Here is a 19,583-nt window from a genome sequence, read left to right on the forward strand (position 1 = left end):
GGTGATGGTGGCTTATTATGGTCTGTTGCTGCTGCTGCTGCTGCTGCTGGTGGTTCCTCTGGTTCCTCCTCTACTGCAATATTATATTATATCTGAGTCCAGCTCTAGTCCTGGTCCTGGTCCTGGTCCTGGTCCTGGTCCTGGTCCTGGTCGGTGTGTTGTTAGTAGCAGCAGCTCCTCTGATCCTCTGATCCGCAGAGAGAGAAGAGGAGAAGAGGAGGAGGAGGAGGAGGAGGAGGAGGAGGAAGAAGAGGAGGAGGAAGCAGCAGCGTCAGCCTCTTAAAGAGACACAACCCCCCTAACCCTCAGATCACAGCTGCAACAACAACAACAATGAATGAATGAATGTATTTATTTAAAACAGGGACAATGCACAAAAAACATGAATCTAGTAAAACAAGAAGCCAGGTTGCTATAGCAACAACTGCTCATTTCCACCTGTCGTCCCTGGGCAGGTAAAGTGCTGAACAGATACAATATTAAGATTCATTGAAATAGGACATAATAAGTGACATACAGACCATAATATTTAAAAAGTTGACAGAATGCACTAATAAAAGCAGGGAAACAGGACACACACTCTCTCTCACTCTCATCACACATTCACACACACACACACACACACAACACACACACACACACACACACACACACACACACACACACACACACACACACACACACACACACACACACACACACACACACACACACACATGTAACTCAACAATGTGTCTAACTTGCTCACTCAGTAACCGGCGCTTTGACCAGCAGGAGAATGTGAGGATTTGTAGCTACATAGAATAATGTGTATGTGTAATATAGGTGTGTGTGTGTGTGTGTGTGTGTGTGTGTTATAACATATCCTTTAACTTCTCTCTCATATCAAACACTTCATTTATTATTGTATGTTGCACTTGTATTGTATTGTTATATTCACCTGTTTCCTATTACATCTGTTGCTGCTGTGTCAACTCTTATATTATATTATAGTATGTTGTATTATATTATATTACTTTGTATTACATTATATCATATTATATTACATTATATTATAGCCTATTATATTATATTATATTCAGGCTGCAGACTGCCCCTAAATGGGGTTCATGTTGCCTCTGAAGTTTGAGGCAGTAAATCTTTCATCTACTTTCCTGTTTGCAGCCAGTACATTGTGAAACATCGGTCATTACAGGCGTCAGCAGGTTAAAGTGTCTGAGGATCAGGAATGAAAAGGAAATGTGAATATTTGCTTTGCAGATTAATTTACAGTGTGTGCCCCTACATTTTCTGCTTGTGCTCCTAAAATTTAAAGTTAGGGGGGGTTATGTTACATAATATAATGTTATATTATGTTACATTATATTATATGATTGTAAGCCTATTGTACAGAATAGAAGCCTATCAGACTGAACACGTGTTAGTTTCATTAAACTCCTCTTTTCTCCACATCAGTTTGACTCATAGAGAAAGTAAAGTAATAGAGAAAGTAAAGTAAAAGAGAAAGTAAAGTAATAGAGAAAGTAAAGTAAAAGAGAAAGTAAAGTAAAGTAAAGTAATAGAGAAAGTAAAACGACTCATGGTAGAAACCCCCATGACTTCTACTCAGTGGAGAAGAGAAAGTGACGTCCTGTTTCCATCCTGTAGCCTCATAATAAAACATTAAAAACACAATGACAGATTTATTAATAATAGTTTAAATGCCTGTTTTATGTGAATATTTAGACAAAAACTCCATTTAGTTGAATAACTACAAAGTTTAAAGATACCAACTTCACTTGAATACATAAATGTAGTTGAGCACTAATTCTATAAAATGTTTATTTATCCCTGACGTCTTTAGTTTGGTTTAGTTAAAGTTTATTTCGGACATGTTAAAAGAAATAAAACATAATACAGAAACGGACAGACATAACATATAAAAACTTTGCAAAGACAACATATGAACAAAAAATAAAATAAAATAATTGAAAATAAAGGTAATTTGATTTTTTTTTATTCATAAAGTATCTATCAAGTTATCTAGTCATTATAGTCTGTACAGTAAGTTAATTTATGAGTTATTTAACTGGATTTATTCTAATATATTATTATATTTATATACATATAGATTTATTCTAACATTACTAATCTTTATCTCTCTATATAGTCATATACATATAAAAACATATACAAACACATTCACAAAGACAAACTGAAACGTCTCTTTTATTCCTTTATTTTAATGTTGAACACGTGTGATTTAAGTTGCAGCGGGTGAAACAATGTGGAGCTCATCTAATATTATTGGTTACCATGACAACCAGCTGATTGCTGTGATCATGTGAGCACCTATAGAACATTACGGTGCGTTCACACCAAACGCGATGGACGCGATGAACGCCACAACTTTCCATTAAAAGTCAGTGTAAATGATGCGATGACACGCGATGGCGCGTCGGGCGACGCGTTTCGGGCGATACGAGCGACGCGATGAAGCGATGACGCGTCCATCGCGGCCATCGCATCATCGCGTCCATCGCTTGAAGTTGAAAAATTTGAACTTTTCAAGCGACATCGCGTGACGCTGTGCCGCGACATCCAATCAGTGTTGATGTTCAACCACGTCACCGACACAGCTGCAGACACACATTTCTAAACATGGTGGAGAAGAAGAAGATTACTGTGGCTGTCGTCTCTCTCACCAGACCTCCTCCAGAGAACCTGTGGCTGTGTAAAAAAACAACAACAACAACCCGGGGCTGTGTGTGTTTTCCTCAGATCAATAATATACATCCATGGCCGTTTCCCGGAGCTTTATGACACGACGTCGTACTTTTACCGCGGTCGTAATAAAACAGATAACACCTGCAGAGGGTCAGAGGACCTACAGCTTCCTCCTTGTCAATATTTCATATGTATTTATATTTATTATTATTTCTCAGCCGTGGTTGAGGAGAGAAAGGAAACAGCGGGAGGTGGGTTGCATCATAGCACCATGAAGCCATGAAGCCATGAAGCGATGGTGAAAAATGTGACAAATATGTCAAGCGACGCGATGCTGGCGTTACGGGCGATGGCATCGCGTCCATCGCGTTTTGGTGTGAACGTACGGTTAGTCTTTAATCATCATCATCATCATCATCATCATAGGTAGATAGATAGATAAATAGATAGATAGAAAGAAAGAAAAAGACAGAGAAACGGGGTAGATAGAAAGAAAGAAAGAAAGAAAGAAAGAAAGAGAGGGGGATGGACAGATAGAAAGAGATAGATAGATAGTCAGAAAGAAAGAAAGAAAGAAAGAAAAAGACAGAGAAACGGGGTAGAAAGACAGACAGACAGACAGATAAAAACACAATAGATGGGTAACAGATGTAAAAAGGTTCATGGTGCATAAGAGAATGAATCAGACAGAGGAAGTGACTGAATGTGCACTACAGAACAACAATACATAGATAGATAATAAATTAAAGGAGTATTATCGCAAAATTCGGCCACTAGATGGAGCCAGGCGGAGCTTATCAGATATAAACAAGTGGGCAGCTGTCAGAGAGAGAGAGCAGCCTCCTTTAGTCCCCCCCCCCGCCCCCCCCCCCTCTCCCCCCCCCCCTCCTCCTCCCTCACCAGGCTGAATGAACGTGCAATCGCGGGAAAAAGAAAACTCGCTAGTGGAAGCGGCAGCTCTACGTCGCGCACAACCACAACAACGACAACAACAACAACTGAAACGTCCTCCTCCTTAATAACGCTGAGAGGACAGCTGAAGAAAGACACAGGGACGTGGAGACAAAGTGTTCTACCAGCGATTCAGTGACTGTAAGCAGCCTAACACTGCTACATTACTTACTGTTGCATATTTGTCCGGTTCGGGGGTCGGATTTGCGAGTTCCGAGTGCATTTTAACGCAGCAAGCGCCGGGCCGGCTTGGATCATAACAAAGACAAATTCTGCATTTGCCCCACGGACACTATACTGTTGGCGATTTTTTTTGGTAAATTTAGTTATGGCTCCCCCCGACCCATCTTTTACATATGTCAGCTTATTTTATGCTATTACTGCTGTATTTGCGATAATGCTCCTTTAATAATAAAAAATAATAATAATACAAATAAATAGCCGACATAAATAAATAAATAAATAAATAGGATAAATAAATAAAGGTGTGTGTGCACATAATTATAACAGAACAACCTGCTAATTAACAGTGTATCAATATGCCCTCCCTGTGTGTGTGTTTGTGTGTGTGTCTATCTCTCCCCCTGTGTGTGTGTGTGTGTGTATGTGTGTGTGTGTGTGTGTGTGTCTCAGTGTGTGTGTGTGTGTGTGTGTGTGTGTGTGTGTGTGTGTGTCTCAGTGTGTGTGTGTGTGTCCCTGTCAGACAGAACAACATGGCGGCAGCAGCAGCAGCGGCAGCAGCTTCTGCTCCAGTCCGAGTCTGAGCTCCGGAGCTCCGGATCAGGCAGGATGAACCTCTGCGCCCAGTTCCTACGGTGAGGCGCTCGAACCGGGGGCCCTGGTGGTCATTTACCGGTCCAGCTGGGGGCCGGTGTTCACTGAGTCCGGCGGGAGAACAGTTTGGTCCGGCTGCTAACAGCTAACAGCTAGCAGCTAACAGCTAAAGCTAAGGGACCAGCCCTGTGTGTAGCGCTAGCGGCTAACAGCTAGCGGTTAGCCTCGCATATCAACAAACAATCGATGTGTGTGTGCGCGCCTCTTCACACACACAGACACACTCGTTTACCCTCGGTGTGTGTGTCTGGTCGGTGTCTGTGTGGACAAATGTCTCGGTTAATGTCGTTAAAGTTAAATAAAATGTGTGTTTTTACCGCCACATAGAGACAGTAGTTAGCGTTAGCCTGCTAGCCGCTAGCCTCTTCCTGCGTATATAACGTTAGCTTTAGCGTTAGCTTTAGCTTCAACGTTAACGGCGCGTTTACGGTTTAAAACGTGATGTTGAGTGAACGAGCAGCGGGTTGAGGCAGCGGGGTAGGCCGGGGAAGGAGCCTCGGAGGGCGGCTACAGCTGCTGGGAACTACCGCTGTCTGTCGGTGGAGGCTAACCTATGTTAGTGTGTGTTGTTGTGTGTTGGTGTTGGTGTGTGTAGCTGTCGGTGCAGGCTACACCACGGTGTGTTGTTGTGTTTGTGTTAGTGTGTGTAGCTATTATACCAGGTAGTACCACCACACCTGAGATGATGCGTTCAGGTGCAGCCGCAGCGTCATCACCGCGATGAGGAAGTGTGTGTGTGTGTGTAGCTTTAGTTTTAGTTTTTGTCATCAAAATCTTACATTAAATCTGTACCATCAGATTGTCATCTATATCAAATAACATGTGTAAGATAACTCCGATGTACAGCAGTTAGAAAATAAAATAAAATAAAATAAAAAGAATAAAATAAGAGGGTAAGACAAGTGAAAATGACAAAAAGACCCTGTTACGCTACATAAGACCCTTTATGTGTGTGTGTGTGTGTGTGTGTGTGTGTGTGCGCGTATGCTATTTTACAGATATGAAATTCCAAGATATTTTTAATTTGCTTTTTGAATGTTAGTTTGTGTGTGAGTTTAGTTATCGGCCGTGGTAAAGGAGCAGTTCCATGTTTTCATTGATCTGTATTCTATTGTGTGCTTCAGAAAGTTGGTGTTTGGTTTAGGAAGCGTGAAGCGGCCTTGTGTTGCCTCTCTGGTGGCGTATGTACTGTGTATGAATCATGATTGTGTTTTAACTGAGTGTATATATAGGATATAAAGGTGTTTTAAACTGTAATGTTTTCCATAGTGAGAGAAGTGATGCAGCATTGACTCTGTCCTACAGGAATGGTGTTGATGCTGTTACTGTATGGTACATGGTGTGTGTCTGTGTGTGTCTAACCTCTCTCTCTCTCTGTGTTTGTGTGTCTGAGCAGACAGGCAGAGGCCCTGAAGGCTGACATGACAGGTAGGTGTGACCCCCCGCTGTGTGTGTCTGTGTCTCTCTGTGTGTGTCTGTGTGTGTGTGTTACCTGTGTATCCAGTGGGATATGAGGAAACATCTGTCTTCAGGCTCCATCGTTGTGTTGAAGTCAGTTCTTCTCTACGAGACACTAGACACAGACAGAGTAAAGTTCATCAGGTGTCACGTTGCTGCTTCACCTTCTTCTAGCTCAGTCTGGGATGTGAGAACCGACTGTAAAGGACAATTCCGGGCAAATTCACCTCGGGGCCTGCAGCAGCTTCTTAATGTGTGTTCTTTGTATGGAGAACAACATGACATAAAATATAATGATGTAAAGAGTGTGATCATGATCTCCAGAACAAATGAGGATAAACATGTGATTTTCCCTGACTTGAAGCTGTCAGGTCAAGTTTTAAACACCTGTAGTCAGGTGAAATATCTTGGTCATGTGATCACAGACACACTGACTGATGACGAGGACATTCTGCGTCAGTCTCGCATGTTATATGTGCAAGCAAATGTGTTAAGACGGAAATGTGGCTGTTGCTCTGATGATGTGAAGCTGACTCTGTTTAAAGGTTATTGCACACAAACCGCTGTACACTGCACATCTGTGGTCAAAAAAAAAAAACGAGTTTTCGGAGACTACAAGTGGCATATAATGACTCCTGGAGAATCTTGTTAAAACGGCCCAGATGAACCAGCGCCACTGAAATGTTTGTGACTGCTCGAGTCAACACTCTCCAACCAGGGGTTTTCAAAGTGTCCCCGCGTCGCCACGGCAGCGATGAATGGGAGCGGATTGAAGTTCTGCTGCTTAGGCTGTTTCCATCCCTCAAAGCCACAGGCAGCGTCAGATGGAGACTCAAACATGCAGCCAGAAGTTTATTTACTTCAACAAGCCGACATGTTTGTAAAACTAGATCTAATTCAAAGTCTGGCGGAGTCGAGACCCAAGTTGACGCTCGGTGGGTCTCGTTCATGAAACGTGAGCAGCACGGATTTGTGTGTAAACCCTGAGCAGCGCAAATTTACGTGGATTTCTGCATTCATCAATCTTTTAGTAGTGCTGATTTTTTCGTAGCTACTCACAAAATCTACACCTGCTCCGGACTGTGTGTAGCGCTTGTGTAAATGTAGGAATGCAAATAAATACTGCTTGTCACTGCTGTAAATTACAATTTTAATCTGTGTTACTCTCTCATGTTCAAAATACGCCGACGCCTTTGAAACACGTAGTTTAAACATGACAAACAATTAGAAATATTTGGAGAGATCGGACACGCACGAACACGTCAAGGCTCCATCTCCATCAAACCAGAAAAACTTTTATTCCGTAAATTTGAATTGAATCTGCAGTAAAGTTTTAGTAGCATGAGATTTTATGTGCAAATCTACACACAGATTTACTAACGTTTCATGAGTGAGACTCGGTGTGTTCAGGTGCAGTGGGAAGCTCCCGTTGTGTCAGAAACACAGGAAGATCAACTCTGGACTTGAAGCTTGAAGTAAATAAACTTCTGGGTGCGTCGATGTTTTGTTGATTTGTCGACTAAAAGTCTCTAGTGCTGATTCTCTCCGTGTGAGGAGGAGAAACGCTGCTGTTTCTACACTGACTTCACAGCAGCTGCCACAACAACAACAACAACAACATTTCAAAGGAGGTTAAATCGAAAGCAACTGGACTTAGTTATAATAACTAAGTCCAGTTGCTTTCGATTTAACCTCCTTTGAAATACTATGACCTGGACAAATGAGAATATGCACCGACCACACCAACAACAACAACAGTTTTAAAGCTGCTGCTGTTGTTGTTGTGTCTCTCAGTACACACATAATAACAGGTGCAGGTATTGATCTGTGTTGCCGCGGCAACAGATGCTGCAGGACTGAGTGACCCTGGATCAGGTGGACGGTGTCGGTTTAGTAGAGGACACACACACACACACACACACACACACACACACACACACACACTGGGTGAAGGCATTAACAGTAGATATTAAGTAGATGAATGAAAAGCTGCAACACGTTAGAGTTGAGTTTATTTAGTTTTATTTAGTTATTTTATTTTATTTCTACTGCTTCTTGTTCTGTGTGATTTATTCTTCTGTTTTACTGCAGATTAAAACATTTTATATGAGATGAACGACTTCATTCATGATGATGATGATGAGCATCAGTTGTCGACGTTTAAAAGAGAAAGCTGAAGAACAGCTGGTCAAACAGGCTGAATGATTTATACATTTACATCCACTTTTATCTAAAGTCTGAGACGTTTGTCATCAGCTCTGATCCAAGAACAAACCAACTGTTTACAACGTGTTGTCGTCCAATAACTTGTTATAAAGTCGCTTACTGATGCTGCTGATGATGATGTGCGTAGCCGTGGCAACAGATGCTGCAGGGCTGATGTGCGTAGCCGTGGCAACAGATGCTGCAGGGCAGAGTTCACCCTGAAGAGACAAACAGCAGCAGCCCAGATGTTTTTAGACCAGAACCAACAACAGCATCATCAGCATCACAGATAATAACAACACACAATATTAAACATTAGTTATTAAACATTAGTTGTTAAACACTAGTTATTAAACACTCGTTATTAAACATTAGTTGTTAAACATTAGTTATTAAACACTCGTTATTAAACACTAGTTATTAAACATTAGTTGTTAAACTTTAGTTGTTAAACATTAGTTATTAAACTTTAGTTGTTAAACATTAGTTATTAAACATTAGTTGTTAAACTTTAGTTGTTAAACATTAGTTATTAAACAATAGTTATTAAACATTAGTTATTAAACTTTAGTTGTTAAACATTAGTTATTAAACATTAGTTGTTAAACTTTAGTTGTTAAACATTAGTTATTAAACATTAGTTATTAAACATTAGTTATTAAACATTAGTTATTAAACATTAGTTGTTAAACATTAGTTCAGCTTTAAATACTGAATTGACTGTTCATTGGTCACTGTGGATCGACCCCCTCATCCAACAACTTTGCAGGATTTGGTTTCTCTGAGTGTTTTATTCTAAAATCTGCAGTTTTTTAAATCTAATTACTCAGAAAACAGTCAGCCAATCAGAAAAAAGGCTCGGAGCTTCCTCTCTTCTGATTGGCTGACACTGGCCTGTTGTTACTAGAGCTCCATAGAGAAGCTAAAGGAGAGAAGATGGAGAACTAACACTGAAATCAAATCTTCTTATAATGTCAAATATTGGACGTCTGTGGATTCAGAAGCTTTTTAAACTGAATCTTCTGTTTGAGCTAAACTCAAACTGTTTGTGTTTTTACATCTTCCTGCTGGTTTCTTGTTGTTTACAGCGGTGTCTGCTAGGCTAATGCCCCTTCTGCTCCCTGGTTGTTTTGGTGCTTTCTGGTGGCGTCAGAGCTGCTCTAGCTTTAGCCAATCAGTGCCGGGTAGTGATGGCCAGATGAAGCCTCATGAAGCATTCGAAGCTTTCCATCAAATTGGTTCACTCAAGGGCACAAAGCTTCTTGGGGCTTCAGTTGCTCTACTAGGCCATCTACTGGGCAAAAAGAACTAAACAGGAAAAAAAATATTACAATGATATAGTGGTCTGTAGTGTAGCTATATATATATTTAGTTAAATATATATTAAAAAAAGGAAGAAAAAAAAAACAATCGATCACGGACTTCATGATCGATTTTCCATGGCAACGAACGAAGCTTCGAAGCTTCGATTTTTTTGGGTCGGCCCTAGTATAGATCCAGATGTTTTCTCTGTGTGTGTGTGTATAGATCCAGATGTTTTCTCTGTGTCTATAGACTCTACTCTAGGAGCAGCCGAGGTGTAGACTATAGCTCCAGATGTTTTCTCTCTCTCTGTGTGTGTATAGATCCAGATGTTTTCTCTGTGTCTATAGACTCTACTCTAGGAGCAGCCGAGGTGTAGACTATAGATCCAGATGTTTTCTCTCTGTGTGTGTGTATAGACTCTACATTAGGAGCAGCCGAGGTGTAGACTGTAGATCCAGATGTTTTCTCTCTCTGTGTGTGTGTATAGATCCAGATGTTTTCTCTGTGTGTGTGTGTATAGATCCAGATGTTTTCTCTGTGTCTATAGACTCTACTCTAGGAGCAGCGGAGGTGTAGACTGTAGATCCAGATGTTTTCTCTGTGTGTGTCTATAGACTCTACTCTAGGAGCAGCGGAGGTGTGGACTATAGATCCAGATGTTTTCTCTGTGTATAGATCCAGATGTTTTCTCTCTCTCTGTGTAGACTCTACTCTAGGAGCAGCGGAGGTGTGGACGTCTCGTCAGGCGCTGCAAGACGTTTACCAGAAGATGTTGGTCACCGACCTGGAGTACGCTCTGGACAAGAAGGTGGAGCAAGACCTGTAAGGACACACGCCTCTACACACACATCTACACACCTCACACACACACACACACACACACACACACACATCTACACACATCTACACACACATCACTCTAGGGCTGTCACTTTTTATTCGACATTTGAATATCCGTTTGAACGTGGGGTGAAGAGTTCATATTGGAGCGGTACTGAGCTGCTCAGCAGAGATTCTCTATCTACCCTCTCTGGCTGCAGTGGCTGCAGAGCGCCGTGGAACGTCACCGGACGTGGAGGCGCTGAGAAGCAGAGCCATTTTCCTTTCTGCGCCCATATTAACCCTCTCTCTGTGTTCGGGTCGAACCATGCGTTAGGGTTAACTGTCTCTCTCTGTCTCTAGGTGGAACCATGCGTTCAAGAACCAGATCACGACGCTGCAGAGCCAGGCCAAGAACCGAGCCAACCCCAACCGCAGCGAGGTGCAGGCCAACCTGTCGCTGTTCCTCGAGGCCGCCAGCGGCTTCTACACACAGGTGAGAAACAGCTGCTACTCTATCTACACTACTACACTATCTACACTACATCACTACTTTTAGCTGGCCACTAGGGGTCACCCTTTTCCACATAGGCAGTTATTGGGGTACCATTCTTCTTCTACTCCAGGTGAATGTTACTTCCGGTGTTATTCGGATGCCACCTCGCTGTGTATGAATGTATGCCTGCTCGTGTGTTGCAGATAAATGTCTGTTTGCTCTATAAAGTTTGCATGATCCTTTTTCTTTGTGTGTACAAGTTACCACATATTTTTGGCGACGAGGTGAACCGGTTTGTGGCCGTGTCGACGGGAACGCCTCCGTTTTGTTTTGTTATTAGCATAGCTAGGCTAAAGTGTGCTAGCTAGCGTGCTAGGCGGCTGTCTGCAAGCGGCAAGACCGAGGACGGACAGCGCCGGACGGAGGAGACACGGCAGGACGAGAGGCTCCAGCGGCCGCTGCGGTGGAACCGTCGGCGGAGCAGCGCGAGGAGGGGCAAGAGGCGCCGGTGGATCGGAGTTCAAGCTCGGATGGCTACGTACGGGACTGTCGGTGAATTTGTGGAGGGAAACGAGGACTGGACGGAGTACGAAGAGAGGTTGGGACACTTTTTCTCTGCTAATGAGATACGGATGAGGCTAAACAGCGCTCTATTCTCCTGAGTGCGTGTGGAGCAAAGACTTATAAGCTGATAAGGAACTTGGCCACGCCGAGGAAACCAGGGGAAATCCCGTATGATGAACTGGTCGCACTCGTGGGAAACCACCACAATCCCAAACCCTCTGTGATAGTCCAGAGGTTCAAGTTCCATAGCCATTTCAGGAAGCAAGGTCAGTCTGTATCCACCATTGTTGCTGAGTTACGACAGCTGTCAGAGCATTGTGACTTTGGGACAGTGTTGGATGATATGCTCAGGGACAGACTGGTGTGCGGTATCAATAATGATGCCATTCAGCGCCGCCTGCTGGGGGAAACCCCACCACTGACGTTCAAGAAGGCTCTGGAGATTTCCCATGGTATGGAGATGGCTGCTAATAATGCTAAAGATATCCAAAAAGGAAATGGAGCAGCACAGATAGCAGCAGTGCACCAAGTCAAGAAAGACACTGGTAAGCAGGCAAAGCGTGTGGAATGTTTCCGGTGTGGTGGGGCACACTATGCTAATGACTGTAAATTTAAAGATGCTGTCTGCCATACATGTAACAAAAAAGGACATTTGGCTAAAAAGTGTAGAGGGTCAAAAGGGAGGGGGAAGCCGGGGCTGGGGGAAATGAATCAGTCTCAGGCAGCCACACACCACCTTGACGAAGAGGCTGAATGCTCCTATAACATGTTTGGGGTGGGAACGGACGATGAACCACCTGAGCCCTATTATGCTACCGTCACTGTCAGAGGGAAGGACATTAAGTTTGAGATTGATTCAGGGGCTACTGCATCCGTCATCAGTGAGGACACCTACAGACGGACGTGGGGGTCTAACCTGCCTCCCCTCAGTCCATCAAAGCTCAAACTCAGGACTTATACAGGCCAGCCCATTCCTCATTTGGGGGTGCTGTATGTGGACATTTCAGCAGGCGGTCAGAAGGCAAACGCCAGGCTGGTGGTTGCTAAGGGCAGCGGCCCCAGTCTGTTGGGCCGTGACTGGCTTCGCAAAATCCGTCTGAACTGGCATGAGATGAGATAAAATATGCATGTACAACAGAGGACATTCTGCAGCGGTACAAGGAAGTGTTCAGGGAGGAGCTGGGAACACTTAAAGGGGTTACAGTAAAGCTCTAGTGAACCCTGAGGCTGCGCCTAGATTTTTCAAACCCAGGTCAGTCCCCTACGCCATGAAAGGCAAAGTTGAAGAAGAGCTAGAACGTTTTCAGAAGCTGGGCATAATAGAGCCTATTCAGTTTTCAAGGTGGGCAGCACCCATTGTGCCAGTTCTGAAAGGGGACAAAACTGCACGGATATGCAGGGACTATAAACTCACCGTTAATCAAGTCTCTAAGCTGGAGGAGTACCCGTTGCCACGCATAGAGGACTAGTTAGCAACCCTATCAGGGGGTAAGCTTTTCACAAAGTTGGACATGAGCCAGGCTTATCAGCAGTTGTCGCTTGACGAGGAGTCAAAGGAGTATGTCACCATCAACACGCACAAGGGACTGTTAAAATACAATCGCCTGGTGTTTGGAGTGGCGTCCAGCCCTGCCATTTTCCAACGAACAATGGACACACTGCTGCAGGGGATTCCGCATGTAGCGGTGTACCTGGATGATATTTTGATCACAGGGGCCACAGAGGCGGAGCATCTGGCTAACCTGGAGCAGGTGTTGAGGATGCTCTCGGAAGCAGGACTGCGGTTAAAGCGCAGCAAGTGTGTGTTCCTGGCATCAAGCGTGACCTACCTGGGGCACAGGATCACAGCTGAGGGACTCCGCCCAGTGGAGGATAAGGTGAGAGCTATTAAAGAGGCTCCAAGTCCTAAGTGTGTCGCTGAACTCAGATCATTTTTGGGCTTAGTAAATTATTATGGGAAGTTTCTACCCGACCTGTCAAGAGTCTTAGCCCCACTGTACAAGCTTCTTCATAATGACACTAAGTGGCAGTGGTGTAAGGAGCAGGAGGAGGCTTTTAAGGAAGTGAAAGAACTCCTCCACTCAACAACACTCCTGGTTCACTATGGCTGTCTTTACACTGCACGGTTCAAGTGGCCCAATTCCGATTTTTTACTCTCAAGTGGCTCAGATCGGATCTGTAACATGAATGTGTAAACGGGACAAATGCGCATGGAATCGGATATTGTCAGATCAGATTCAGGCCCCCGTTATATGTGGAAATAAATCAGATACAAATCGGATCTCTGCCAATGCGTCTGCAGTCTAAACAGACAGATCAGATCTTTCCTGGCAATGCGTGTCATACGTCATCAATGATAATATTAATTCACGTGCTCACGCGTCTCGCTGAACCTCTGTAGCCCGTGATTGACACGTGGGGCTGACCTGGACTACCGTGGCCAGCTGTGGTCAGCTGTGGTCACTGTCACAGGCGTTACATTGTTTCATTTTTGTGGTGTCCGCGCGTCTGTTTTTTTCCCCCCTCACTAGTTCTTGTTTTCATATAGGCCTACAGTAACATTCATTTCGATGCAGATCGATACGAGGGCAAGCGAGGGAGTGTGAAAAAAGAGAGCGCGCGAGATAAACACCAGATTTCAGGTTTTCCCACCGGCAAAAACTGAACCGAGCTGATCAATCAAGAGAGGAAAAGGGTAGTTGACAAACTAAGGTGAAACAGTATTTTTTTTTACAAAGTACAAATTATTAATGACATTAAATGAAATTCTAATGTTCAAAGTATGAATTTTCTTGAACTGTTAGTGTTCAGCAGATATTTTTTATTTTTTCCACTTTTTCATAAGCTTTTTTCACATGCCCGGACATAAATTGTCCTGCGGTGTGACATCACATTACAGTAAAATTTACAAAAATAATAATAATATTTTCAAATATAGATTACTTTAATTGAAAGTTTAAGGATCCCTTTCTGCAAACTATCATTGATAATCTACACAGGTAACTTATTCATAGCTGTTTTTCAGTTCCATCTTTAATTGTAGCCTTTTGTATTGCTCACACTGGTGAAACTTTCTTACAAAATGTTAATATTATGATAAAAATGCTCTTTTTTCTTACAGTTAAATTATGCATTGTTTAAAAACAAACACATGTGGATTGGATTAACGAAATCTTCATAAAAGCCTTTTAATTTTATTTTAAGTGGTGTCACACCGCATGACATGATGTCACACCACAGGACAAGATGAGACACTATACAATTATTAGTAGAAATTTATTAGGTGCTACTAGAACAATTACATTCATTTATGTAAATCATCTGACAAAATACAAAAATATAGTTTCAATCTTGGCTCTAACTATATGAATTTTAACACAAAACTTAATATTTGTGAACAAGACACGTTAACATTTTGGAGACATCACATCAGATTCGTAACTAAACAAGACACACTGTAATTAATGACAATTATTTTAACTCATAAAGTCTAGGATAGTCAAGACTAAGAATTTTAACAACATTTTAAGCACATTTTCAAAACAACTTATAATTTGAACAGGTTGGACACATTTACTTTCTCCTTCTTTCCCTAAGTAGCTCCACACGCCTGACCTCATCCTGGTTCAGCCTTTCACAGTACCTCCTGTCCTTCTCTGCTCATTCCTAAAACAACAAAAAACAGTTCAAAACTATTCTCAGTGACCAATTACTTTTCATACACAACAAACAATGATAAAACAGGGGAACAAAGGGACCGCAGATAAAAATTAGCTCAAAGCTAATTCAATGCATTAAATGGCAAAATGTATGCTAAATATTGTACATGGTACCTTAACAAAATACCATATAATAATAAAATGTTACAAAACAGCCTACATTTTAAAAATAACAGGCTTTTAACTCATAACACAGTTGACTAAAGTGTGTCACACCGCAGGACAATACCGTCACACCACAGGACATTTACACAATTGTGGCCATTTTGAATCGTTACTATACATTGCTGAGTGTTAGCATCTTGCTAGCTGAATAAATATAGTGTTTCTAACCTTATTAGGTGATTTTTGAAAATAAATGTCTTAATTTTCTCAAAGTAGAGCTGTCACACCGCAGGACTAACAAAAGTGGACACGTTAATCATTTGACACAAAGTATGAAATTTGTTAAATTAATGAGAGATTAACACTCACCTTTTAATCCTCAAATGACAGTGCAATATCTGAGGCACTTCCTGGTTCCTCTTGACAAAAGAACACCTATAGTTGTCTATAAAAAATGCCTGTTTAAAAACCCTGATCTTTCATGTCACACCGCAGGACAGCATTTTCATTACAAAAATGAACTTACTGTGATTATTAATATAGGAGTCTTGTGCATTTAAAACCTTTCTATTAGTCAAGTAAATATGTATAAATTAATGCCAAAGGTGTTAATGAACAATTATTTTGATGATTGTATTTATTTTATACATGTTAATTTTTTCATATCTAATTTATTACGGTCACACCGCAGGACTTTTTCCATGGTTATCGTAAAATAAAGACAAGATAAAACATATCCTTAATCAAAAAGGAAAACAGTTACATTAAACATCCTATTGTGCATTATTGACATGAATTATGTGGAGGAAGAATACATTTTAATGGTTATTTTTACTTGATTACGGAAAAATCATGCGTCATGTCAACTACCCAAAAACAAACAATGTAGCCTACACAAATGTGTCCAAGAGGCTTTGTCCCGTCCTCACTACGTGAGCGACGGAGGATCGAACGGTGGCACAACGTTACTGTTACTGTCAGCTGCTCATCTCACAGCAGCTCCGCTCCACGCAGCCACACTGACTTTATTTTGTAACGTTCACTTTGTAAGTGACGTGTTGGATATAAACTCTGAACACCAGACTCACCTTTGTTTAAAAATATTATGGAATCATAACGTGACAATCTCCTGTAGCCTATTAAAAAAGAAAAAATCACTAGTTTATTTCCAGCGGGTTGTTTCATGCAAGCAGCAGGTGTAAATGCAAATTATCAGATATGGGTCACTTCTGGTAGAACATGTAAATGGACAGTCAAAAAAATCGGATATAGGCAACGAATCGGAATTGGGCATCAAGGCCTGCAGTGTAAAGACAGCCTATGACCCTGATAAAGAGATAATCCTTTCATATGACGCCTCACCCTACGGGGTCGGGGCCGTCCTGTCACATGTGATGGAGGACGGATCAGAGAAACCGGTTGGTTTTGCTTCACGTACCCTGACAGCAGCGGAGAAGGGCTATTCGCAGCTAGACAAAGAAGGTCTGGCCATCATTTTTGCTGTTAAACGCTTTCATCAGTATCTCTATGGCCGTGCTTTCAAAATCCACACAGACCATAAACCACTGATGAGTCTGTTCAGCGAGACCAGATGCATCCCGCCGCTAGCTTCAGCCAGGATACAGCGCTGGGCGCTCACACTGTCAGCCTACCAGTATTCAATAGTGTTCAGAGCAGGTAAAGATAATGCCAACGCTGATGCCCTGAGCCGGCTGCCTTTGCCTGAAACACCTGTCACTACCTATGTGCCTCCAGAGACTGTGTTTTCGATAGAGAGGCTCGCAGAGACACCGATAAGAGCGTCCCAGATCAGACAGTGGACAGAGAGGGACCCTGCCCTGTCACGAGTCAAACTTTTCCTTTTACAAGGCTGGCCCACTGTGGTGGAAGGAGAGGAGCTGAGGCCGTATGCTAAACGCAAAACAGAGCTGAGTCTGCAGGATGGGTGCATCTTCTGGGGGGCAAGGGTCGTTGTGCCCCCATCAGGCCGTACACAGATTGTTGAAGAATTACATGAGACTCATCCATGTGTATCTCGGATGAAAAGCCTGGCAAGATCCTATGTTTGGTGGCCAAGACTGGATCAGGATCTGGAGAACAAGGTGAAAACATGCACGCAGTGTCAGACCAATCAGAACATGCCTCCACCTGCTCCTTTGCACCCATGGGAGTGGCCTGACCGCCCGTGGTCAAGGTTACATTTGGACTTTGCTGGGCCGTTTAAGGGACAAATGTTTCTCATAATGGTGGATGCACATTCTAAATGGATTGAGGCCCACATCATGAGCAATATCACAGCGCCCACAACCATTGACAAGCTCCGGCAAGTGTTTGCTGTCCATGGGTTGCCGGACACACTGGTCACTGATAATGGCCCGACATTCACAAGTGAGCTGTTCAGTGAATTCATGCACCAGAATGGCATACAACATGTTCGGACAGCTCCTTTTCACCCAGCCTCGAATGGCTTGGCGGAGAGGGCTGTGCAGACCGTGAAGGAGGGCTTGAAGAGGATGGCAGGAGATTCACTCAGCACTCAGCTTTCACGGTTCCTGTTCAAGTATCGCCTCACACCACAGACCACAACGGGACGCACGCCAGCGGAGCTGCTGATGGGGCGTCGGCCTAAGGCAAGACTGGACCTGCTGCGTCCAGACATGAAAGTTAAAGTGGTGGAGAAGCAGGAAAAACAGAAAGAAAGACATGATCGACGTGCACGAGACAGACAGTTACAACCAAATGACTGTGTTTATGCAAGAAACTTCAGCAGTAGCATCAACCAGCAGTGGCTACCTGGGGTTATTCTCAAATGGAGATGGTCGTACATTCCGCAGACATCAAGTCCATGTGCGCCTGCGGCATGACTCAGGGACTGAGACAGAGATGTCCATGGATTATCCAGTGGGACCACTGGCTGTGGAAGTGGGTCTTCCAGAGAGAGAGACCCAAGGAGATGTTGCTGTGGCCCTCAGAGGGACAGGACACTGTAATACTGAGGCCCAGACAACAGGCAGTCCCCTCGCACCAGTCACACCTGAAGCACCCACAGCAGTGGTGCCTTCTGGGTCCCCAGAGGTGATGCGGAGGTCGCAGCGTGTGAGAAAACCTCCTGAGAGACTTGCTCTGTGATGGAGCATGTTAAGTTTGAATGTTATATTGCCTGTTAACTTTGTTATATTTACAGGTGTTGAGTATGGTGGAAATAGCACTTTAAGTCACGGTTATGATGTTTTCCATGTTATGTACTTAAAGGGGGAAATTAGAACTTAAAGGGACAACGAGGAGTTTCTATTCGGTTATAAAAAAGTCTCACGTTAATGTGGATGAATCTCCGCTACCCACACTTGTTAATGGGCCCATTTTCGATAAATATATCGCTCTGTCTCTATCGTTATTTTGTTATTATTAGTGGTGGCGGAAGTGCTGGTCGAGCCGACCAGCATTTCCTTCGTTGCGAATCATGAGAATAACGCAGCCGCATCGCCGTTTATGGTCGGAACTACGGTGGTATGTGAACCTCTTTGAACCTCTGACTTTAATTATTGATGAATGAAAACATGAGTCCGTCTTGCGCCCGGTCAAAGAAATGTACGGTGCGCGCGGAGGCTCATAAATGTAGTGTGAAAACGCTTCGCTTTTCCAAAACTCCTCGTTGTCCCTTTAAGGAGGGAGAAGTGTTGTGAACAAACTAAAATGAGTTAGCTGGCCACTAGGGGTCACCCTTTTCCACATAGGCAGTAATTGGGGTACTATTCTTCTTCTACTCCAGGTCAATGTTACTTCCGGTGTTATTCGGATGCCACCTCGCTGTGTATGAATGCATGCCTGCTCGTGTGTTGCAGATAAAGTCCGTTTGCTCTATAAAGTTTGCGTGATCCTTTTTCTTTGTGTGTACAAGTTACCACAACTACACTATTAGCTATCACTCAGGCCGCCAGTAGCTTCTACACACAGGTCAGAAACATCTTCTACTCTATCATCACTACTACACTATCTACACCACTACACTATCTACACTACATCACTATCTACACTACATCACTACACTATCTACACTATCAGCTATCACTCAGGCCGCCAGCGGCTTCTACACACAGGTAAGAAACATCTTCTACTCTATCATCACTACACTATCAGCTATCACTCAGGCCGCCAGCGGCTTCTACACACAGGTAAGAAACATCTTCTACTCTATCATCACTACTACACTATCTACACTACATCACTATCTACACTACACTATCTACACTACATCACTACACTATCTACACTACACTATCTACACTACATCACTATCTACACTACATCACTATCTACACTACATCACTACACTATCTACACTACACTATCTACACTATCAGCTATCACTCAGGCCGTCAGCGGCTTTTACACACAGGTCAGAAACATCTTCTACTCTATCA

At 43.1% G+C, this 19,583-nt stretch overlaps 1 protein-coding gene across 1 annotated transcript in view; it reads left to right on the top strand.

The window, feature by feature from the left end:
- The first annotated feature begins 4,365 nt into the window (after nucleotides 1-4,365).
- Nucleotides 4,366-19,583, top strand: part of smg7 (SMG7 nonsense mediated mRNA decay factor) — a 48,152-nt gene continuing 32,934 nt past the window's right edge. The window contains exons 1-4 of the mRNA XM_083991678.1: nucleotides 4,366-4,472; nucleotides 5,888-5,919; nucleotides 10,164-10,281; nucleotides 10,642-10,774. Coding sequence (XP_083847804.1) covers nucleotides 4,447-4,472; nucleotides 5,888-5,919; nucleotides 10,164-10,281; nucleotides 10,642-10,774 — 309 coding nt within the window. The 5' untranslated portion in view covers nucleotides 4,366-4,446. The remainder of the gene's footprint in view (nucleotides 4,473-5,887; nucleotides 5,920-10,163; nucleotides 10,282-10,641; nucleotides 10,775-19,583) is intronic.

This window comes from Trachurus trachurus, assembly GCF_905171665.1.
Source record: "Trachurus trachurus genome assembly, chromosome: 17".
In the NCBI taxonomy this organism is placed as follows: Eukaryota; Metazoa; Chordata; class Actinopteri; order Carangiformes; family Carangidae; genus Trachurus; species Trachurus trachurus.